Consider the following 24922-nt stretch of genomic DNA (forward strand, 5'->3'; position numbering starts at 1 on the left):
CACACATGCATGCATACAACATGATGCATCACACATGCATGCATACAACATGATGCATCACACATGCATGCAAACAACATGATGCATCACACATGCATGCATACAACATGATACATCACACATGCATGCAAACAACATGATACATCACAATTTCCAGTTTCTCTATTCAACATGTTGGAAAAGGAGTAGGAAGAAGCAACGCTTATTTAATCCTACCCCTTTTTCCTTTACATAGCAGTTGCTAAAACTTTTGTTCACTTCCTGTTCTCAATTTATTCACAACATACTCCATAAGTAATCACAATAAAAATAAATAATAACTGGTGAAATAAGTTATATTTTATATGGTGAGATGGTTAAGATTATCTAGAAGATGAATGGATGGATGAAATAAATTCAGAATGTTTATCATGGTTCTTCTTCTTTGTACTTTGTAAACACTTTAAGTTTGAAGAGTTTCTTGAAGTGGATCATATTAGTACGTTGTTTGATTTCTTTGCCTAATCCATTCCATCATTTAATTCCACATACGAAGGTCCTGAGTAGTCCTGGGTTCAATCCCGGGCTCGCAATCTTTCTGTGTGGAGTTTGCATGTTCTCCCCGTGACTGCGTGGGTTCCCTCCGGGTAATAATGCAATAAGGCACTTTTGGTAGCCATCCACAAGCTTCTGCTTGAATGTTTGACCACTCCTCTTGACAAGATTGGTGCAGTTCAGCTAAATGTGTTGGTTTTCTGACATGGACTTGTTTCTTTAGCATTGTCCACACGTTTAAGTCAGGACTTTGGGAAGGCCATTCTAAAACCTTCATTCTAGCCTGATTTAGCCGTTCCTTTACCACTTTTGACGTGTGTTTGGGGTCATTGTCCTGTTGGAACACCCAACAAGACCCAACCTCCGGGCTGATAATTTTAGCTTGTTCTGGAGAATTTGGAGCTAATCCTCCTTTTTCATTGTCCCATTTACTCTCTGTAAAGCAGCAGTTCCATTGGCAGCAAAACAGGCCCAGAGCATAATACTACCTCCACCATGCTTGACGGTGGGCATGGTGTTCCTGGGATTAAAAGCCTCACCTTTTCTCCTCCAAACATATTTCTGGGTATTGTGGCCAAACAGCTCCATTTTAGTTTCATCTGACATCACATGGACAAAGATAAGACCTTCTGGAGGAAAGTTCTGTGGTCAGATTAAACAAAAAATTGAGCTGTTGACACAAAAGTGTCCAAAGTGCGGACAGCAGCTTGTTTTGTTGGCCCGCAGCATATTTTTAGATAAAAAACAGCAACAACAGTAAGAATGTTAAATAAAGAGCAAACATTTGTGATCAGACAATTTGATACTTAGAAATCAGGAGTGTCCAAACTTTTTTCACCAAGGTTGCATACTGAGAAGTCAAATAATGTGGAGGCATTTTTGGAATTGTTTTACATAAATTGAAAAAAAGATAAAAACAGACATTACCGTATTTTCCGGAGTATAAGTCGCTCCGGAGTATAAGTCGCACCGCCCGAAAATGCATAATAAAGAAGGAAAACAACACATATAAGTCGCACTGGAGTATAAGTCGCATTTTTTGGGGAAATGTATTTGCTAAAAGCCAACAGCAAGAATAGACATTTGAAAGGCAATTTAAAATGTCTAAAGAATAGTGAACAACAGGCTGAATAAGTGTACGTTATATGAGGCATAAATAACCAACTGCTATGTTAACGTAACATATTATGGTAAGAGTCATTCAAATAACTATAACATATAGAACATGCTATACGTTTACCAAACAATCTGTCACTCCTAATCGCTAAATCCCATGAAATCTTATACGTCTAGTCTCTTACGTCAATGACATCAATAATATTATTGGATATTTTACGCTAATGTGTTAATAATTTCACACATAAGTCGCTCCTGAGCATAAGTCGCACCCCCGGCCAAACTATGAAAAAAACTGCCACTTATAGTCCAAAAAATACGGTGTATATATATATATATATATATATATATATATATATATATATATATATATATATATATATATATATATATTATTTTCTGCTTTTTCTCATTACATTGTCTTTTTTTACCTTTTTTTTTACTGTTTTTTTTTTTTTACCCCTGCAAAAACCCAGCAAGCACAAGACTTCGATACAACGTTGATTATACATATGTGTCCTTTAAAACTGACTTTGAAACAACGTTGCAAAATAGTTGTATTTGTAAATTGTGACAATGTTGGTGTTCAACATTGGATCCACGTTGTTGGTTGGGTAATTACCAAATTTTAATGGTTAAATCAACGTCACAACCTCTTAACGTTGTATTTGTGTTGTAAATTATTGGTTGCAAAAATGACCAAAATTCCATGGTCAAATCAACATCAGAGCTCAAAATGTATTAATTGTCATCAAAAAGCATGTTGTTTCAACGTTGTATTTGTGTTGTAGAATATTGGTTGGGAAATGACCAAATTTCAATGGTCAAATCAACGTCACAACCTGACATTGAATAAACGTTGTCAAAAAGCATGTTGTTTCAATGTTATGTTTGAGTTGCTCAACGTCAGGACCTAATTCAACAAGTTCTCAACGTTGTTTTCAATGTCTTGACCAAAATACAAGGGTCAAATCAACGTCAGTACCCAACATTGATTAATCGTTGTCAAAAAGCATGTTGTTTCAATGTTATGTCTGAGTTGCTCAATGTCGGGACCTAATTCAACAAGTTGTCAATGTTGTTTCAATGTCTTGTGCCTGCTGGGAATTGATAATTGTGCATTTTGTCACCATTAACACAAAGCTGACACTAAGTTTTGTCTTTCATTATATAGATAATATAGGTTTACAGAAAAAAATCAAAATGGCCTCTTCATACACTGCAAAAAGTCAGTGTTCAAAAACAAGAAAAAAAATACAAAAATTAGGGGTATTTTATTTGAACTATGCAAAATAATCTGCCAATAGAACAAGAAAATTTGGCTTGTCAAGACTTTCCAAAACAAGTTAAATTAGTTAATTTCAATAAACCCAAAAATAGCTTAAAATAAGTATATTCTCGCTAATAACAAGTGCACTTTTCTTGGTAGAAAAAAAAGAGACCTTTTTGCTCAATATGTTGAAAAATAGTCTTAAATGAAGTAAATGCTAGTGCCATTATCTTGACATAATGATATGCGCTCGGCATTACATTTCTTGAAAGCAGCAAACTTATACTAAAAACTAGTTTATTGTTCTTAATGGAAAGGCAACAAGGCAAGCGCTTGTTACTCTCGGGGTCTCCTAGCCGCTCAGGCAAATCATATGGTCTAAAAATGCATTTTTCCATGGATAACATGACATCATCACGCCAAGTGCGTGCTCTTTCAGTCAATTAGTGTGCATATATACAGCCCGGCCCCCGGACAACATTTTTTAATTGTAATTTTTTTTAGGAATTTATCTGAATGTGCATGAACTACTTCTGTTCAAAATTGTTTGAAATGTTAAATGTTTAAATATTAAATGTCAGTTTACTGTACTGTGCCAACTGTACTACTATATGAGTACGTATTGTCTATTGTTTCATTGAAAATAAAACAGCAAAGTCCATTTGGCTGTCATCTGTTTTAATTATGAGACACAATTGTGTCAAAGTCATGATTTTTATTTCATGCTTGAAGTAAGAAATTACTTTAAAAAAGTAGTTTTCTACTTGTGAGTGTTGATGACACAGCTTTGCAACAGTTGATATTCTAGTTTCAAGCATGTTTTACTCAATATAGCTCATCAAATCTCAGCAACAAGCTGTAATATCTTACTGACATCATTTAGGACCAAAACACTTAAAACAAGTAAAACGCTAACATAAAATCTGCTTATTGGGAAGAATGATCTTATCAGACAGAAAATAAGCAAATATCACCCTTATTTGACATATTTCATCTTACTTAGATTTCAGTTTCACACAAGGGGCAGTTTAGTAAGTCAGAATTGTGTTAGTTATATTGTAAAACTTACAAACATTGCTTGGGAGGGCTGAATTAAGAATCCCCATGAGTAGAAATGCAATTGACAACAAGAAGACGGGAACGACACTTCTACTTCCATTTGAAAGCTCTAAGCTTTACATACCTTAATTGTTCCAAATGGTTTTCTGTGAAACGGAAGCTAGCTCTCCCATCAGCTAAACAGACTCAATAAGTCCATGGTGACATTTTGGGGAGTTTACGAAACTGAAACAATACAAAAAGAATGCCATTGTAAGGTAATAACACTAAGACACTCGTAAACAAGTTAGCATATTAGTTAATTCTAACGGCGCTAGCTTCATTATATTATGATAGCACGTACAAATATGCATGAAAACACTCTTATATACATCACACGTGACGGTTTAGTAAGTAAGATTTTTTTAGTTATACTGTAAAAACTTGCTAACGTTGCGCAGAGTGATGAATGAAGACTCCATATGAGTAGAAACGCTATGGACAGCAAAAAGACAGAACAGCACTTGTACTTCCGGTTGAAAGCTGGGTCCAAACAGAAGGACAATGCAGCACCTGCATAGCACAAACAATAACACACCCATTCAGTGTCTTTGCTTGTTTGTTTTTTTCCCCAAACTATTTGCATTATACAAATCATTTCAGTGTTTCCCATAAACTGCCAAGATACATGTGGCGGTGGGGGCGTGGCTATGGGCGTGGTCACATGACATCATCGAGTAATTTGCATAATTTACTACAATGATATGATTTTCCCTAAAAAGGCTCAAAAAATGTATACTTACTAATTAATAATAACAGTTTTGTTTTAAACGTCCATTCATCCATTTTACAATATAATGACAACACTTTATGTACATATTTATATACAGATTTGAACAATAAGTTATTCACTGAAATATATTTATTAATTGTGGTTCTTACAAAAAATATATCTTATAAAATATAAAAGCTAAAATGTCTCTTAAAGCTCTGCCCCTTTAATTAGTGCATACTAAATAATTTAACTTTAGCCTACAAGCATATTATTTACCAGCAACATAAAGTGAAACAGAGGCAGAGGTGTCCTGCCACAGTCAGTAACAAATAAACAGAAAACAGTAGTGGTCAAATACAAATAAGGCAACAAGAGAAGTATCCTACACTTCTCTTTTGTAAAGTAAATGTGAACAGCCTATATGGGCATCTACATCTACTATATGATTTGCCTGAGAAGCTGGACAGGACACAAAAAAAAAAACATATATATATATATATATATATATATATATATTTTTTTTTTTTTTTTTTTTGTGGTGGGCGTAATTTTTTCGTGGCGGGCCGCCACAAATAAATGAATGTGTGGGAAACACTGCATTAAAATTAGCCGCACCATTAGCCCGCTTTTCATCCCCACTCCCATCAGTTGCTGCAGAATGCTGAACATTCTTGGCGTGAATGCATTTTTCAAAACCAATGCTTATCTCCTCCCAGTACATCCAAGCGGAACCCCCCACCAACAAGTCTCTATCCAGCCTCGTGGTCCAGTTGCTCCAATTCCAAGAGGAGGTGTTTGGCCGACACGTCAGCAACCCCCCGCTCACCAAGCTGCCTGTAGGTCTTCTTTCGCACACTCCAAAAAAACTTGCCACAAAACTCTTCATCATGTTATTTGTCTCCAGATGAAATGTTTCCTGGACTTCAAGGCTGGAGGTGCGCTCTGCCAGATCCTGGCTGCTGCCTACAAGTTCAAGAGTGACCAAGGATGGTAAGACTTTCTTTCTCGCTGACCTCACTAGACTTTATTCATGCCTTCTGTGGTTGTAGTGTTTATGAACATTTCATATCACCCTTATGAGGGTTTCCTCTAGAGCAGTGGTTCTCAACCTTTTTTCAGTGATGTACCCCCTGTGAACATTTTTTTTAATTCAAGTACCCCCTAATCAGAGAAAAGCATTTTTGGTTGAAAAAAAGAGATAAAGAAGTAAAATACAGCACTATGTCATCAGTTTCTGATTTATTAAATTGTATATCAGTGCAAAATATTGCTCATTTGTTGTGGTCTTTCTTGAACTATTTGGAAAAAAATATAAAAATAATTAAAAACTTGTTGAAAAATAAACAAGTGATTGAATTATAAATAACTATTTCTACACAGAAGTAATCCTCAACTTAAAGTGCCCTCTTTGGGGATTGTAATAGAGATCCATCTGGATTCATCAACTTCATTCTAAACATTTCCTCACAAAAAAAGAAATCTTTAACATCATTATTTATGGAACATGTCCACAACAAATCTAGCTGTCAACACTGAATATTGCATTGTTGCATTTCTTTTCACACTTCTTTTTGACAGACATTTAAAAAAAAATCTCACGTACTCCTTGGCATACCTTCAAGTACCCCCAGGGGTATTTGAGAACCACTGCTCTAGATTGCCAAGATACCTGGGGTGGTGGGGGGCGTGGTTAGGTGGTTACTCAATATGACGCCATCGCATTATTTGCTATGATGCATATATTTTTCTTTAAAAAGGGAAAAAATATATATACATACCAGGCCTCAAATTTGACCTTTTTAAAGTCAAGGCAAGTGTTGCCTTAAAGGAGGGCTCATATTTTAGGGCACCTAGGCAAACATTTTATTTTGCGACAGGGGCTCCAAATAATGTGTATATATATATATCATGTAGTGGGCAGAACATGGCGTCACTGCTCGATAAACAAATATGATGACACACGTCTGGATGTTGGCTATGATGCAGTTTCGTGTGTAACTCCAGTCTAATTTCCTGGTAGGCGCAGGTTTGACTTCCAGAATCCGTCTAGGATGGACCGGAATGTGGAAATGTTCATGACGATTGAGAAGTCCTTAGTGCAGGTGAGTTACACACATTAAGGTGCATCTTAATAAATTATAATATTATGCAAAAATATTTGATTTGGGGAGTTTATTTCCATTTCAGAGATCAATTAAAGGCTCAGGAAGTGTTTGCTGATCATTTTAGTAGTTTACAATATTGAACTTTTTGATATTTTTTCACCTTCTATGAAATAGTATTTTTTTTCAACTGTAAGCTCAAAATAATTGGGAAATACATTGTTTAAATATTTCACTCAGAGTGGTGAATCTACAGAATAGTAATAACTCAACTTAAAAGCTTAATTGGTTATGTGACTCAAAACATTTTTATCTCAAATTGAAATAAATGACAAACTTCACAATTTTAACATGTCACATGCCTTTCAAAAAGAAAAAACTAACTTTTAGATGATATATATTGTATAAAACAATACAATATAATTTAGTACAAACAAGTACAGTATTTTTATGAAGTCATGTAATAATAATGTACAGCATTTACCTTGGAGAGTGGACTTCTAAAGTATCTCCTTCCAGCTGCTTCGCTGTCAAACAAGCCATCGGCAGCTTCTCCATATTTTCATGGATAAATGTCGCCCGTTAGATATTATTCTTATCTAGCGTTATGGACTCATTTTGGTTCAGTATGGTGCCGATGAGTTGTGATACGCTCCAACAAGTTAGCAAGCTACATGCTCTGTCATGTTTTTCATGATTTTGTTCTTTAATTTAATGCATGTCATCAACTCCTTCTCAGCACTGTCCTTCACGCTCACTTTCTTCACAGCCATGCTTGGGAAACTTTTTTTTGTATTTTTTTTATTTAGCCTTTATTTAACCAGGTAAAATCCCATTGAGATCAAAGATCTCTTTTCCAAGGGAGTCCTGGCCAAGAGGGCAGCAGCAAGGTTACATTAAACAACACATAAAACATCACATTTACAACATTAAAACTTGCTGACATGACACATGTGCATACAGACAAGGTAGACTGCAATCCTTTAAACTCATTTCATGTAACAAGGGTTTGAAGTTGAAGATTCCATTGTAGGTTATTCCAAGCCTTCGCTGCTGGAAACTTAAATGCTTTCTTGCCCTGTTCAAACAAAAGTTATGTCGATCTTTAGCTACAGGCTAATGCTAGCGAGTAAGACCAGATGCTTTAGTCGGATCTTACGGGGTTCACTTTGACATTTGCTACACAACTAATGGCGGATATGTTTGTAACGCAAATGTTTGCTTGCAACTCAAAACATAACAATTAGCTTAGAGACAGCTCTTATGTCAAAACACTCTTAAGTTGAGGTACCACTGTGTAAGTTTTACCTTTTGAATATGTGAACTTTTTTTAAAGATATTCTTATTTATTGTGTTGTACTTGTTGTTATACATATTTCAATATAAATGTGTGATTATTTCATTATACTCCACCCTGATAGTAAATGTGTATCGTCTCTTTTGGCACTAGAGCAAAATGCGAGAAGATGTGTAGAATGTTGAGTAATGACGATGATGATTTTTAAGCATTGTCTTTTATATTTCAGAACAACTGCTTGAGCAGACCAATCATCTACTTGAGTTCTGACATAGAGCCAAAACTGCTTGGGAAGCTGAAGGATATCATCAAAAGACATCAGGTGTGCTTTTTGTGTGGCACATTTAAATCTGCTTTTTATTCATCATAAACTATATCATTGTTGCTGTATTGTGTTGTCATACTTGCTGTCTTGCAGGGCTCAGTGACTGAAGACAAAACCACCAGCTCTCATGTTGTTGTTCCTATTCCCGGCAGCTTGGAGGAAGGTGAGCCTTCAAATGATTGTCCCTAATCACCTTTGAAAAGAGAAGGTAGTCTCAGTCTAGTTTTTTCATTGTTTACACAGAGGAGTGGGTTCGCCCCGTGATGAAGAGGGACAAGCAGACGCTTCTTCACTGGGGATATTTTCCCGACAGGTAGGTCCTAATGGAACATATCTTGATGTATATATGGAAAAAGGGAAATACAGTATGTTTCTTTAAACTTAATTAAGCAAACACTTGGCCACTAATTGTACCACAGCACACTTATCTTGGAATTCTGCTTATCGTTCACAATCATTATGAAAGACATGACAACGGATGTATTTGAAAAAAAATCCATTCTAACTTGTAAATAAAATAAAATATTTACAGTATATGATTTTATTATATATATGTATATATAGTCATTTGCCGCTTTAAGTATTTTTAATTATTTCATTGTATATAATTAATAAATGCCTTATTTTGGAATTGGTTATTATTAAGTCAAACCTTTTTGTGTAATTATATGTATTTTATATGTCCAAATGTTAGGAACATACTGTATAAATAGAATACAAATATAGGAAATGTAAATGAATGCATTCCCCTTGAAGGGGAACTGCACTTTTGGGGATTTCATCATTGACAATCCTTATATAAGACAAGAACACATATGTTTTTATTTGTTTAATACATTCCAATTGTATGATTAATGTAATATTGACCTATTTTAGCCGTTTGCGGTGCATTAGTGAAACACTAAGCATCATGTAGCAGTATTGCTAAGTGCTAAACAAGATATACAAACTATGAACATAACAAACCAACCAATCTCACTGGGATGCCGACTGATAGGATGTGTGTTGCTCCTCGTTTAGACGAAGAATTAGTCATTAACCTTACAAAGGTTAAAAAGAAAGAAAGAAAGCGTCTTTTTGTGTCTTTCTCGACATTTCCGGGTCAAAGTTGAATGTCGGCGTTGACCCACTTCTCGATGTATGACCACAACTTTCTACTGTCCAGGTGAGAGGCATGATTTGTAATCTACAAATAACTTTTACCAACTCAGAGGTGATGTAGCAGCTCTGTGATCACGGCGCTGCTAAAAGTAGTTCCTTGGCGTTAATAGTGGCCAAGTGTTTGCTTAAGTATAATACCAATATCGCTAATAATTGGTTAATAATCACATCACAACATGTAAATAGTGTTGGCGTTAACACACTTTTTGTGTCTTTTTAAGCATTGAAATCTGAAAGGACGCACACTTTATTTTTTCGATTACCGCTTTCTGCCTGTGTTTTGTTTTGTTTATATTTGCCGGGTCAAATTATTAATTATCTTCAAAGTAATGCACTTTCCGGTACAATTTCTTAAATTTTGATTCTCTGAAAGTTGTATCGATCCCAAATACTGCATTTCGCGTGTTATTGTTTTGGTCATGGCGAGCAATAAACCCATCACTTATGAAGATGGAAAGATGTTTTGCATGCCATGTAATGCATACGCCATGTGTGGGATGTATCAGGATAATGCATACATTTATCATTTGTTTTCAAAACGGTTACAAAAAAGTGGGACCCCAAAAATTTACTGTGGGGACCCCATTTTTATAACTTCATCCCATTTCTAGCGCCAACACTGGAGTATTTGTTGGCAATTTTTGGGTATGTTTTTAAGAGGGCTTTATGGGCTACATAGAGTACTCACATTATCTGCATTGTTAGCCACCTCATACTTGCCGTATTTTACAAAGTAGAATGCATAGAAAAAGAAAAATACGTGTTCTTGTCTTACATAAGGATTGTAAATGATAGACAAAATTCCAAAAAAGTGCTGTTTCCCTTTAACAAACACCTTGGAGATGACGAGTACTCTCTGCAGTTGAGTAAACATCCCTGATTACTGTATGAAGACCAAGGGTATCTATCCTTGGTCTTCATACAGTAATTACAGTAATGAATGGATAGACAATGTAGTTATGGAGAATTGTTATTGGTTGGCTTTGCTTCCTGCCCTGACCTTTGACCTGCATTCATCATGTAGCTACGACACCTGGATCCCAGCCAGCGAGGTCGAGGCCTCCGTGGAGGACGCCCCCAGTCCAGAGAAGCCCAGGAAGGTAAGTTCACTGCGCTCGCTTGCCGATTGATGGTCATACTGTAGCGAGATCTTTGGTCCGCAGGTCCACGCAAAGTGGATTTTAGACCTGGACCAGTATAACGAGTGGATGAACGAGGAGGACTATGAAGTGGGGGAGGGCTGCCACAGGAGGAAGAAGATATCTGCCAAGACGCTCACGGACGAAGTGACCACTCCTGACGAGCGGAGGGACAAGAAGCCCGCCAGTGCCAAGAAGAGGAAACGCTCGCCGTCACCGTCTCCCACGCCGCCACCTCAGGAGAGCAAGAAGAAGAACGCCAAGAAAGCGTCAGTGATTGTTCATTGTACAGATCCACCCATTATCGACGCTGATATTTGGCATTTTGACGCATGTCAGTACCGGCCTCTTTTCATCAGTATCGGCCTTTTTCATTTTTATTTACAATTGCAACATAATTACATCAGCAGATATAATATATACAAATATCATACCAGTATTTGGTATTTAAAAAATGCAATAATTTAATAACGCTGCTCAAGCTACAGCCCTTTTGCCCTGCATCTGAAGTTACCTTTTTTTTTTTTCTCACTGCAGCGCCCAGTACAAGTACAGATTAGTCTTTTTATGCTTAAAAACCTCCATTTTTGTTGCCCGGAAATCCAGTTTGTGTCCTTCTTTCCCGGCGTCTCACCGGTTCCGTTTTGTTTGTGTTGCTACTGCAACCATCTAGCTTCCATCTACAGCACTCCAAGCGCAGCGAGTTTCATGTTCCGTGATTCAGTCAAATGACAACGCGACAGTGATGCATTTGTGTAAATATCTCGACAAACAGCAGATTCATGTGTGAGTAAAGAAGAGCAGGCAGCAGCTATTATATTCTCATACTTTATGTAACATCCAGGGAGAAATGAGGTCAGCCACACTGTCCATCCATCCATTTTCTACCGCTTATTCCCTTCGGGGTCGCGGGGGGCGCTGGAGCCTATCTCAGCTGCAATCGGGCAGAAGGCGGGGTACACCCTGGACAAGTCGCCACCTCATCGCAGGGCCCAGCCACACTGCAAAAACTGAAATCTAAGTCAAATTAAATATCTCAAATAAGGGTGATATTTGCTTATTTTCTGTCTGATAAGCATACTTGCCAACCTTGAGACCTCCAATATCGGGAGGTGGGGGGTGGGGGGGGGCGTGGTTGGGGGCGTGGTTATTTACCGCTAGAATTCACCAACTCGAGTATTTCATATATATATATATATATATATATATATATATATATATATATATACATATATATATATATATATATATATATATATATATATATATATATATATATATATATATATGTATATATATATGTATGAAATACTTGACTTTCAGTTTCTAGCTATACATATATGTTTATTTTATTTACATAAAAGAAATACTTGAATTATCTATCCATTAGATGGCAGTATTGTCCTGTTTAACTTCTCCGTTCATGATGAGTATATCATTTCGGCCACCGTGTTCAATGGAGAAGTGTGTTCTACATATTTACAGGCAACATACACCTTCCCCTTCCAACTGTCCTGAAATTCTTGTTTCCATTCGTTTTGGAACTTGCAAGCGTATTTATATTGTGGGAAAGCGGACGTGAGAATAGACTGTCCCCACTCAGTCTCAGGTCCGCATTGAGCTGGAGGGGGCGTGGCCTCCAGCTCCGGCTGAATACCGGGAGTTTGTCGGGAGAAAATCTCTGCGGGGAGGTTGTCGGGAGAGGCGCTGAATAACGGGATTCTCCCGCTAAAAACGGGAGGGTTGGCAAGTATGCTGATAAGATCATTCTTCTCACTAAGCAGATTTGATGTTAGAGTGTTTTACTTGTTTTAAGTGTTTTGGTCCTAAATGATGTCAGTAAGATATTACAGCTTGTTGCTGAGATTTGATGAGCTATATTGAGTAAAACATGCTTGAAACTAGAATATCAACTGTTGTGTCATCAACACTCACAAGTAGAAAACTACTTTTTTAAAGTCATCATTTCTTACTTCAAGCATGAAAAAAAAATCATGATGCCGAGCGCATATCATTATGTCAAGATAATGGCACTAGAATTTTAATTTAAGAATATTTTTCAACACATTGAGCAAATAGGTCTCATTTTTTTTCTAGCAAGAAAAGTGCACTTGTTATTAGTGAGAATATACTTACTTTAAAAGGTATTTTTGGGTTCATTGAGGTTAGCTACTTTGACTTGTTCTGGAAAGTCTTGACAAGCTGAATTTTCTTGTTCTGTTGGCAGATAATTGTGCTTAGTTCAAATAAAATACCCCTCATTTTGTAATTTGTTTTCCTTGTTTTTGAACACTGACTTTTTGCAGTGCAGCTTGAACAGTGTAAGCTACATGAAGGAGCCCACAGTGGTTTTTATTTAAATGTTTGCAATATTTTGAAATCACATATAATCTCAGGAGGAAACCTTACAATGTATTAAATCCATAAACTGGCGAGTTAGTGATGTCGAAAAAGGCCATTTTTTTGGACCGATTTTACTGATGTTGATGCTCCTCTTAGACACACAAAGGGTGTTTGTGAAATACCCTGATGTTTTTGGATGCTAAATGAACCACAACATTAGCATCAATATACTATTCATGTTTAAATAACGTTTACTGCAAATGAGTATTGCCTCCAAATATCGGTCATCGGCCTCCTTGACTACTAAAACAGTCAATGTCTAGTTCAATGGCATTAGGTTGTTTTTTTTAATAAAAATCCAAATTTAATTTAATTGGTGTAAAAAAAGAAAAAACATCAATTTTCATTCCCCTGCTGTTACGTACATTTTGTCCAATCAGAAGCCTGAAAAAGCAACCACAGATGACTCACAGATGCGCATTAAAACACCGTTTTTAAGATAAAATGTACGTTTGTGAGTGGACCAAAGGCATTTTTAAAGCCTCAATCTGTCATTTGTGTATGAATTGACAGGCCGACGACGCCATACACTAAATCCAAACGGGGCCAGAGGGAAGAGGAGCAAGAGGATCTCAGCAAGGACACAGACGAAGCCTCGCCTGTTCCAGCATCTGAAGATGGAACCCCGGCCAAGACGAGTGCGCAGCGTGAAATATGTTCCACATTTGTGAAATACGCTTGTGTTCTTCCACCACCGACATTTGTCTTATTGTCTCTAGATAGCACCAAGAAGGACTCTGATTCAACCCCAGTCAAGGGAGGAACAGATATGGGTAAGAAAGAAAAAGCTGGAAATATGTTTTTTTATTTATGTATTCAACAAATATTTCCTTTTTTCTCTCTACTTTGATTCCTCTCTTCTTTGAACAGACGAACAAGAAGACGAGTCAATGGAAGTAACAGGAAAGGTAAGATGAAGTGCTGTAAAAGGTAACGTTAATGATGAGATGGTTATTTTGTAGTACTATACTATACTGTACTATAGGGGTGTCAAAAAATGTATTCTCGATTTGAATTGCGATTCCTATTTGTAATGATTCTTAATTGATTAAAAATATAAAATATATATATATATATTTTTTATAACACTGGGTGCTAGTTCTACGATTAACTATATCCCTCCATAAAATAGACAACAGCTCTGAAAACAAATATTATTGTTTTGTTTTCTTTTTTATCGTTATTGTTGATGTAGATGCCCACATCTGCTGTACAGATATCAAATGTATTAGAGCTGTTTGTTCATGTTATGGAGAAATGTAGTTAATCATAGAACTGGTACCCAATGTTATTAAAAAAAAAACAAAAAAAGTATTGATTTTGAATCGAAAATCGAATCGTTACCCCCAAGAATCGTGTTTTGCCCAAAGATTCACAGATTCACAAAATATTAGACACACTTCTCAGTACGATGCAGTGCATCTCCACACCACGGCAAACACAACTTGTGTTGTTTTAGTTAATATACCTCCTTTTATCCATCAAATTCAACTGGGTGGCGTGGCCTGGTGTACTTAATGATGTGTCCCACAGGAGGAAGAAGAAGGCTCCCCGAGTGTGAAGGGAGAACCGGTCAAAGGCTCGGACCTTCACGAGGACAACGTGACTGAACAGACGCATCACATTATCATACCAAGCTATGCTGCCTGGTTTGACTACAACAGGTAAGAACCGCTACTAAAAGTGTCCAATTGTCTGCTACCATAACAAATAACAAACCGTGGTAGTCTTTGTGTAAGTTTACACATCACATGTCGTCCTTTTCCTCTTGGTGTTCAAGCTATTGTCGTCTTTTGTCCCCTTAGTGTTCATGCTATTGTCATCTTTGTCCACTTAGTGTTCATGCTGTTGTCATCTTTGTCCACTAGGTGTTCATGCTATTATCGTCTTTTGTCCACTTAGTGTTCATGCTATTGTCATCTTTGTCCACTTAGTGTTCATGCTGTTGTCATCTTTGTCCACTTGGTGTTCATGCTATTATCGTCTTTTGTCCACTTAGTGTTCATGCTATTGTCATCTGTGTCCACTTAGTGTTCATGCTGTTGTCATCTTTGTCCACTTAGTGTTCATGCTGTTGTCATCTTTGTCCACTAGGTGTTCATGCTATTATCGTCTTTTGTCCCCTTAGTGTTCATGCTATTGTCATCTTTGTCCACTTAGTGTTCATGCTGTTGTCATCTTTGTCCACTAGGTGTTCATGCTATTGTCGTCTTTTGTCCCCTTAGTGTTCATGCTATTGTCATCTTTGTCCACTTAGTGTTCATGCTGTTGTCATCTTTGTCCACTAGGTGTTCATGCTATTATCGTCTTTTGTCCACTTAGTGTTCATGCTATTGTCATCTTTGTCCACTTAGTGTTCATGCTGTTGTCATCTTTGTCCACTTAGTGTTCATGCTGTTGTCATCTTTGTCCACTTGGTGTTCATGCTATTATCGTCTTTTGTCCACTTGGTGTTAATGCTATTGTCGTCTTTTGTCCACTTGGTGTTCATGCTATTGTCATCTTTGTCCACTTGGTGTTCATGCTATTGTCATCTTTGTCCACTTAGTGTTCATGCTGTTGTCATCTTTGTCCACTTAGTGTTCATGCTGTTGTCATCTTTGTCCACTTAGTGTTCATGCTATTGTCATCTTTGTCCACTTAGTGTTCATGCTATTGTCATCTTTGTCCACTTAGTGTTCATGCTGTTGTCATCTTTGTCCACTTAGTGTTCATGCTGTTGTCTTCTTTTGTCCACTTAGTGTTCATGCTGTTGTCATCTTTGTCCACTTAGTGTTCATGCTGTTGTCATCTTTGTCCACTTAGTGTTCATGCTATTGTCGTCTTTTGTCCACTTAGTGTTCATGCTGTTGTCATCTTTGTCCACTTAGTGTTCATGCTGTTGTCTTCTTTTGTCCACTTAGTGTTCATGCTGTTGTCATCTTTGTCCACTTAGTGTTCATGCTGTTGTCTTCTTTTGTCCACTTAGTGTTCATGCTGTTGTCATCTTTGTCCACTTAGTGTTCATGCTATTGTCGTCTTTTGTCCACTTAGTGTTCATGCTGTTGTCATCTTTGTCCACTTAGTGTTCATGCTATTGTCATCTTTGTCCACTTAGTGTTCATGCTGTTGTCATCTTTGTCCACTTCGTGTTCATGCTGTTGTCATCTTTGTCCACTTAGTGTTCATGCTATTGTCATCTTTGTCCACTTAGTGTTCATGCTGTTGTCATCTTTGTCCACTTAGTGTTCATGCTGTTGTCATCTTTGTCCACTTAGTGTTCATGCTGTTGTCATCTTTGTCCACTAAGTGTTCATGCTGTTGTCGTCTTTTGTCCACTTAGTGTTCATGCTATTGTCATCTTTGTCCACTTAGTGTTCATGCTATTGTCTTCTTTTGTCCCCTTAGTGTTCATGCTATTGTCGTCTTTTGTCCCCTTAGTGTTCATGCTATTGTCATCTTTGTCCACTTAGTGTTCATGCTATTGTCTTCTTTTGTCCCCTTAGTGTTCATGCTATTGTCATCTTTGTCCACTTAGTGTTCATGCTATTGTCTTCTTTTGTCCCCTTAGTGTTCATGCTATTGTCGTATTTGTCCACTTATTGTTTATGCTATTGTCGCCTTTTGTCCACTTATTGTTCATGCTATTGTCGTATTTGTCCACTTATTGTTCATGCTATTGTCGTATTTGTCCAATTAGTGTTCATGCCATTGTCGTCTTTTGTCCACTTATTGCTCATGCTAATGTCGTCTTTTGTCCAATTAGTGTTCATGCTATTGAGCGCAGAGCCCTTCCAGAGTTCTTCAATGGAAAGAATAAATCCAAAACTCCAGAGATGTAAGTACATGTACTGTCACGTATCGTTACATTCTTTAAAATATTTGTTTTTTTGGTACCTGCTTTGGACATCTTACATTGTTTATAGATGTCATTGTCTCTGCTCCCCCCCTTTAACAGATACCTAGCATACAGGAACTTCATGATTGACACTTACCGACTGAACCCTCAGGAGTATTTGACCTCCACCGCCTGCCGCAGGAACCTGGCTGGAGATGTCTGCGCTATCATGAGGTACGTCGGGGTTATCGTGAAGTACATGAGGGTTATCGTGAAGTACATGAGGGTTATCGTGAAGTACGTGAGGGTTATCGTGAAGTACGTGAGGGTTATCGTGAAGTACGTGAGGGTTATCGTGAAGTACGTGAGGGTTATCGTGAAGTACATGAGGGTTATCGTGAAGTACATGAGGGTTATCGTGAAGTACGTGAGGGTTATCGTGAAGTACGTGAGGGTTATCGTGAAGTACATGAGGGTTATCATGAAGTACGTGAGGGTTATCGTGAAGTACATGAGGGTTATCGTGAAGTACGTGAGGGTTATCGTGAAGTACATGAGGGTTATCGTGAAGTACATGAGGGTTATCGTGAAGTACATGAGGGTTATCGTGAAGTACATGAGGGTTATCGTGAAGTACATGAGGGTTATCGTGAAGTACGTGAGGGTTATCGTGAAGTACGTGAGGGTTATCGTGAAGTACATGAGGGTTATCGTGAAGTACATGAGGGTTATCGTGAAGTACGTGAGGGTTATCGTGAAGTACATGAGGGTTATCTTGAAGTACGTGAGGGTTATCGTGACTAGAGCTGCAGCTATCGAATATTTTAGTAATCGAGTATTCTATCGAATATCCCGATCGAGTAATCAAATAAATCATGTTTTTGCTTAATCAAGGTTAAATTATACATGTTAAGATGTGCCCTCAATTATTGCGTTTGGCCTAATTGACTTATTTCCTAAACGCCTGTTTTCATTATTGAAGGCTGACACGCACAGCTGAAATGCGTCCGTGGTTGATTGTGCCAATTTGTGTGCGCTAATAAAAACAGCTGCGCTCACAGCCCTATGTGCTGTGTGGTGTGACCGCATAAACTAAGTTCTTGTCTCTCGGGCGTTTTTGATGATTATTAAACGGTGCCGTTTAAATGTTGGTTTCTCCACGCAAATCCGCTGAGCTGTTTTGAACCGGCCAACAATACATAAACAATATAAAAAGACAAACCATTTAATAATGACAACAACAGTTTTACATTTTAAGAATGCAATACAGTTCATTGCATTCTTGGCATGCCAAATAGTAATCAATGTTCATTTTGACATCATAACATGTTTGAGATGAAAACACAGATATATAAAATTAGTTCAAAATTAATATTCCCTGAGAAAGTTAAAATAAAAATATATTCTTAGTATCAAAAATAAAACAATAAGAACAGTTTTCGTTTTATCAAACATACAAAGTGGATAAGGTAGTGCCTTCAATACTGCATTTGAAATGTGCAACTTCATATTCAGAAGCAATATGGCTGACAGGAACTTGGAAGTGCTACCACTGTGATCAAGAACTTGGCACTCTTACATTCTACAGAGACTATAGTTCGGGCAAGTGCAAGCTATCCAAGTAGCATGTGCTTGCATGACGTGAATAACCCCAATAACTTTGCACGACTACTTTCACGTGGTTACTAATGAAAAGGCTAACTGAACACGACAGCTCGGATAGCGTTGTTAGTTTTCAACACCTTTTGGTCAGCATTTGTTGACTTCGCGGGAGTGAGAGAACACATCCTGGTTATCATAATAAATAACATTTATTTTACTAACACAACTTTTGCGTTTGCATTTGATAATAGATGACTCACCTCGTCTCTGGACGTCCCTCAATCGGGTGCTTTCTTGACAGGTGCCACAGCATCCAACTTGTGCTATTGTGGTATGCGAGCTACACTTAGCAATGTTTGCATACTACTCCGTTTTCCTTAGATTTTAGTGTGAAGTGTTCCCACACCTTAGACAACTTTTGTCGCTTCTTAATTCCCTCATTTCGCTATGGTTCTTGTCCACTGCTTTTTGCGGCGTCTGCCATTGTGAGTTATGTTGGCGAAAAAGGTTCCTAAACTCAAGCGTATTTAAAAGAGCGGTGTTGTGCGGTGCAGGGAGCGTGTGGTGTGTGACGTAAACACGCTGTGCAACACCTAAACACTCCGTGCGAAGCGTGAGCTTTGACTACTGTTTATTAAAGGCCTACTGAAATGAAATGTTCTTATTTAAACGGGGTTGAAAGGCTCCTCACATTTCCCCATTGTTTACACCAGCAGCGAGAGTGATTCGGACCAAGAAAGCGACAATTACCCCATTAATTTGAGCGAGGATGAAAGATTCGTGGATGAGGAACGTGAGAGTGAAGGACTAGAGTGCAGTGCAGGACGTATCTTTTTTCGCTCTGACCGTAACTTAGGTACAAGCTGGCTCATTGGATTCCACACTCTCTCCTTTTTCTATTGTGGATCACGGATTTGTATTTTAAACCACCTGGGATACTATATCCTCTTGAAAATGAGAGTCGAGAACGCGAAATGGACATTCACAGTGACTTTTATCTCCACGACAATACATCGGCGAAGCTCTTTAGCTATGGAGCTAACGTGATAGCATCCTGCTTAAATGCAGATAGAAACAAAAGAAATAAGCCCCTGACTGGAAGGATAGACAGAAAATCAACAATACTATTAAACCATGTACATGTAACTACACGGTTAATACTTTCCAGCCTGGCGAAGCTTAACAATGTTGTTGCTAACTTAGCTACGGGACCTCGACAGAGCTATGATAAAAACATTAGCTATCCCCCTACGCCAGCCAGCCCTCATCTGCTCATCAACACCCGTGCTCACCTGCGTTCCAGCGATCGACGGAACGATGAAGGACTTCACCCGATCATAGATGCGGTCAAGGTGAGGTCGGTGGCTAGCGCGTCTGCTATCCATCTCAAAGTCCTCCTGGTTGTGTTGCTGTAGTCCGCCGCTAATACACCGATCCCACCTACAGCTTTCTTCTTTGCAGTCTTCATTGTTCATTAAACAAATTGCAAAAGATTCACCAACACAGATGTCCAGAATACTGTGGAATTATGTGGTGAAAACAGAGCTTTTTGTATTGGATTCAATGGGGTCCGAATACTTCCGTTCACTCTGTGACGTCATGTGCAAACGTCATCATATCGAGACGTTTTCAACTGGAAGTTTTGTGGGAAATGTAAAATGTCACTTTATAAGTTAACCCGGCCGTATTGGCATGTGTTGCAATGTTAAGATTTCATCATTGATATATAAACTATCAGACTGTGTGGTCGCTAGTAGTGGCTTTCAGTAGGCCTTTAAAATGCAATAACTGCCCTCTTGTGGAAGTCTTAAAAACTACACACCGACAATGTTTTTGACCCACCCGTAAGTCTTGACACTGGCGGTTATTTGTTTTTGTAGAGCACACACTTGGCGACTGTGCGGTTTGAATAGAGGTGTTAATCACAGCATTAACGGTACATTAGTGCTTTCTCTTGTCAAGTTAGCTCAGTGGATTCTTTGCCTCGCAGAGTCCACGCCTTCCTAGAGCAGTGGGGACTGATCAACTACCAGGTGGACTCAGAGAGCCGGCCCACGCCCATGGGCCCCCCGCCCACCTCCCACTTCCATGTCCTTGCAGACACTCCATCCAGTCTGGTGCCCCTGCAGCCAAAGACATCCCAGGTGTGTGCACAGACTTGAGAGTAGACACGCATACGCATTTGCACGCTTTGACATGGCGTGTGTTGCTGTGTAGACGCCTGCCGCCCAGCAGATCATGTCCTTCCCAGATAAGGTGAAGGATAAACCAGCAGACCTGCAGAACTTTGGACTGCGAACTGACATGTACAGCAAGAAAATCATCTCCTCAAAGGTACACGCATGCAAAAAAGACACCGTGAGCCGCCAAGTCTCTGGTCTAATTGTTTCTGTGCACAGAGCAAGAGTGCGGCGAGCTCCATGAGGGAGTGGACAGAACAGGAAACACTATTACTGCTTGAGGTACGCCCACATGACTTCTGTGTCAATGATCAGACTATTAACACAAGCTATGAATAATAACTGTAACCCACAGGGACTGGAGATGTACAAGGACGACTGGAACAAAGTGTCGGAGCACGTGGGCAGCCGTACGCAGGATGAGTGTATCCTGCACTTCCTCCGCTTGCCCATTGAAGACCCGTACCTGGAGGAGAGTTACTCGTCCCTGGGACCGCTGGCCTACCAGCCGGTGCCTTTCAGCCAAGCAGGAAATCCTGTCATGAGCACAGTGGCGTTCCTCGCCTCCGTCGTGGACCCTCGCGTGGCCTCGGCTGCTGCCAAATCCGCTCTGGGTGAGATGCCACTAACTAGAAATAATTCATCTATCCATCCATTTTTTACTGCTTGTCCCTATCGGAGTCGCAGAGCTGCACTCGGCAGAAGGCATGGTACACCCTGGCAGGGCTGAACAATTAATCACATTTTGAGTTTGATTTCAACTACGACGTCTCACGATCATGAAAATATAATACCGTATTGTTCAGACTATAAGTCGCAGTTTTTTTTCATAGTTTGGCCGGGGGTGCGACTTATACTCAGGAGCAACTTATGTGTGAAATTATTAACACATTAGCATAAAATATCGTATAATATTATTGATGTCATTGACGTAAGAGACTAGACGTATAAGATTTCATGGGATTTAGCGATTAGGAGTGACAGATTGTTTGGTAAACGTATAGCATGTTCTATATGTTATAGTTATTTGAATGACTCTTACCATAATATGTTACGTTAACATACCAGTTGGTTATTTATGCCTCATATAACGTACACTTATTCAGCCTGTTGTTCACTATTCTTTAGACATTTTAAATTGCCTTTCAAATGTCTATTCTTGCTGTTGGCTTTTATCTAATACATTTCCCCAAGAAAATGTGACTTATACTCCAGTGCGACTTATATATGTTTTTTTCCTTTTTTATTATGCATTTTCGGCCGGTGCGACTTATACTCCGACTTATAGTCCGAAAAATACGGTAATGGGGGAAAAAAAACGATTAATGGGCCGTGCAACCTAAATGCAAATTCCAGAGCTTTTAAACGGTGGAACAGATGAGTGCGCTAATGAGTGAAAAAACAGATGAGTGCGCTAATGAGTGAAAAAAGACAATGCCTACTAGAAGTTTGGGATCTTAACATGGTTACTGCTTTTTATTTAACACAGCGCTAATTCATAATCACTAAACTCAACAAAAAAAGCAAAACGTATGATTTCCCCGTTGAAGCTCGATTTTAACCACGGCAAGTGCCACAACCGCCCTTGTCACTTGCTGTAATGCCCTGAAAAAATTGACCAGCATCTACGGCAAAAACATGCCTTGACTTTTTACTTGTTAAAGGACATTTGTAACTCTATTGTTTCGTCGAATAATTTGATAAAAACACCTCGACATGACCTTTTTTCCTACATTTCCACCTGTTTAAGACATCGCATAATTAACGTTAATCGGTATAAACAATGTGTGTCAAACGTTAACCGACAACGAGAACAGCTGAGATTTTCCGAGAGATACACTAGTTGCATCAGGGTTTGGAAGGACGTCAGGTGTTTGGTGAATTTAGGTCAGGCAGCTCTCAAAATGCCGACTAAGGAACAAATCAAAAAAAGAAAACACGAACAATTACAGGCTGTTGGGGGGAAAATGTAGTAAGCTACACAACTTCTTTAAATAGGTTAATTTCATAGTTTAAATTGAGTGCTAAATTAGTCGATCGCTCGCCCTCGAAACTCAGCTGTTCTAGACCTGTCAATGTTGTTTATGTGATGTATCGTTAATGTTTATTTTGATTCGTGGCTGTCAACATTGAACATAAGTCGCTAATGTAAACAATAATGGAATGAAAATTGTGTGTTTTTTCTATTTGTTTATTAACAACATTACTAAAGTTTACTACAAGTTAGGTCATACACACTATATATATATATACACTATTTCAATTTATTGACATTTGATTATTTGTATATTATATACTATTTGTATATCATATACTTGTGTGTGTGTGAGTGTATATATATATATATATATGTATATATATATATATATATACAGTGTTTCCCACACATTCATTTATTTGTGGCGGCCCGCCACGAAAGAATTACGTCCGCCACAAATAAAAAAAATATTTTTTTATTAATTTTTTTTTTTTTTTTTTTTTTTTTAATTAATTTTTTTGTCTTGTCCAGCTTCTCAGGCAAATCATATATTTGATGTAGATGCCCATATAGGCTGTTCAGATTTACTTTACAAAAGAGAAGTGTAGGATACTTCTCTTGTTGCCTTATTTGTATTTGACCACTACTGTATTCTGTTTATTTGTTACTGACTGTGGCAGGACACCTCTGCCTCTGTTTCACTTTATGTTGCTGGTAAATAATATGGTTGTAGGCTAAAGTTAAATTATTTAGTATGCACTAATTAAAGGGGCAGAGCTTTAAGAGACATTTTAGCTTTTATATTTTATAAGATATATTTTTTGTAAGAACCACAATTAATAAATATATTTCAGTGAATAACTTATTGTTCAAATCTGTATATAAATATGTACATAAAGTGTTGTAATTATATTGTAAAATGGATGAATGGATGGATGGATGGACATTTAAAACAAAACTGTTATTATTAATTAGTAAGTATACATTATTTGAGCCTTTTTTAGAGAAAATCATATCATTGTAGTAAATTATGCAAATTCTTCAATAATGTCATGGTGACCACGCCCATAGCCACGCCCCCACCGCCACAGGTATCTTGGCAGTTTATGGGAAACACTTATATATATATATGTATATATATATATATATATTTATATGCATGCTTTGGAGCCTCTGCCTGAAAAGAAAATAATGTTTGCCTTGGTGCCCTTCCAACTTGTCTTGGTGCCCTAAAATATGAGCAACACTTGCCTTGACCGTAAAAAGTTAAAATTCTAAGAATCCGCTGATAAACACAAAATAGTATCCGGGAAATTGCCATAAATGTGAGGAGAAGTAACATTTGTTTGGGAAAATAATGTGTCCGGGAACGCTCATTCAGCCCCGAAAAAACATTCTGAACTAAACAATGTCGAGACAGACACTTGAAACAGCGACTAAACTATGAAGCGGAAGGTAGCAAGAACAATCCATACACCCACAACCTATCTCATCTACTTGTGTTGTTGTGAACGACATCATCCATGTAACATTAACGTACAAACAGGAGGCTCAAAAAAGAGAGCCTCCTGTTGGTCAGCAAAGCACACTTCCTCCTTCACAATAATCGCCCAGTGCGCCACATCCGGTCTAACAAATAAATGGTTTCAGAAAAATACCTTACACAAGTATAATGTACTTAAAGCACTTATTGATACATTCCCACAATTACTGTGCTTTGACCTAAATATTGGTCAAAATTGTCCTAAGATGTATTGCACCAATAAATGTGAGGATTTTTGCATTTAATTAAGAAACATTTTATACAATTATAAATTAAACCTTCTCTCCCCTTGTTAGAGGAGTTTTCTCGCATGAAAGAGGAGGTCCCTGCGGCCCTCGTGGAGGCTCATGTGCGGCGGGTGGAGGATGCGGCGAGGGTCAGCGGCCGGCCGGACCCGCTGTACGGACTGGAGGGTAGCGGTATCGCCGGCACAGGCCTGGAGGAGGGCGAGAGGCCTGGTAGGGGCTGACAATCACCTGTAAAACACACATTCTTAGACAAGGCATTTTGAAATAACACTTTTTTTTCAACGCCAGACGAAAACAGCGAGGAGAGTAAGAGTGACAATCAGTCCAATGAAGAGAAGAAGGAGGCCAAGGTAGGATGTTTTGTCATTACATGGTGATGACGTATTACTATTAT

At 38.2% G+C, this 24922-nt stretch overlaps 1 protein-coding gene across 3 annotated transcripts in view; it reads left to right on the plus strand.

The window, feature by feature from the left end:
* Positions 1–24922, plus strand: part of LOC133643426 (SWI/SNF complex subunit SMARCC2-like) — a 52725-nt gene that overhangs the window by 18853 nt on the left and 8950 nt on the right. For all 3 annotated transcript variants that reach the window (XM_062037995.1, XM_062037994.1, XM_062037993.1), the window contains 20 exons: positions 5450–5569; positions 5638–5723; positions 6754–6835; positions 8362–8454; positions 8551–8620; positions 8701–8770; positions 10643–10718; positions 10782–11026; positions 13674–13798; positions 13880–13933; positions 14031–14068; positions 14694–14824; positions 16906–16977; positions 17098–17211; positions 20570–20723; positions 20797–20913; positions 20979–21041; positions 21115–21373; positions 24577–24738; positions 24817–24878. In XM_062037995.1, coding sequence (XP_061893979.1) covers positions 5638–5723; positions 6754–6835; positions 8362–8454; positions 8551–8620; positions 8701–8770; positions 10643–10718; positions 10782–11026; positions 13674–13798; positions 13880–13933; positions 14031–14068; positions 14694–14824; positions 16906–16977; positions 17098–17211; positions 20570–20723; positions 20797–20913; positions 20979–21041; positions 21115–21373; positions 24577–24738; positions 24817–24878 — 2073 coding nt within the window. In that variant the 5' untranslated portion in view covers positions 5450–5569. The remainder of the gene's footprint in view (positions 1–5449; positions 5570–5637; positions 5724–6753; positions 6836–8361; positions 8455–8550; positions 8621–8700; positions 8771–10642; positions 10719–10781; positions 11027–13673; positions 13799–13879; positions 13934–14030; positions 14069–14693; positions 14825–16905; positions 16978–17097; positions 17212–20569; positions 20724–20796; positions 20914–20978; positions 21042–21114; positions 21374–24576; positions 24739–24816; positions 24879–24922) is intronic.

Source organism: Entelurus aequoreus, linkage group LG26 (genome assembly GCF_033978785.1).
Source record: "Entelurus aequoreus isolate RoL-2023_Sb linkage group LG26, RoL_Eaeq_v1.1, whole genome shotgun sequence".
NCBI lineage: Eukaryota > Metazoa > Chordata > Actinopteri > Syngnathiformes > Syngnathidae > Entelurus > Entelurus aequoreus.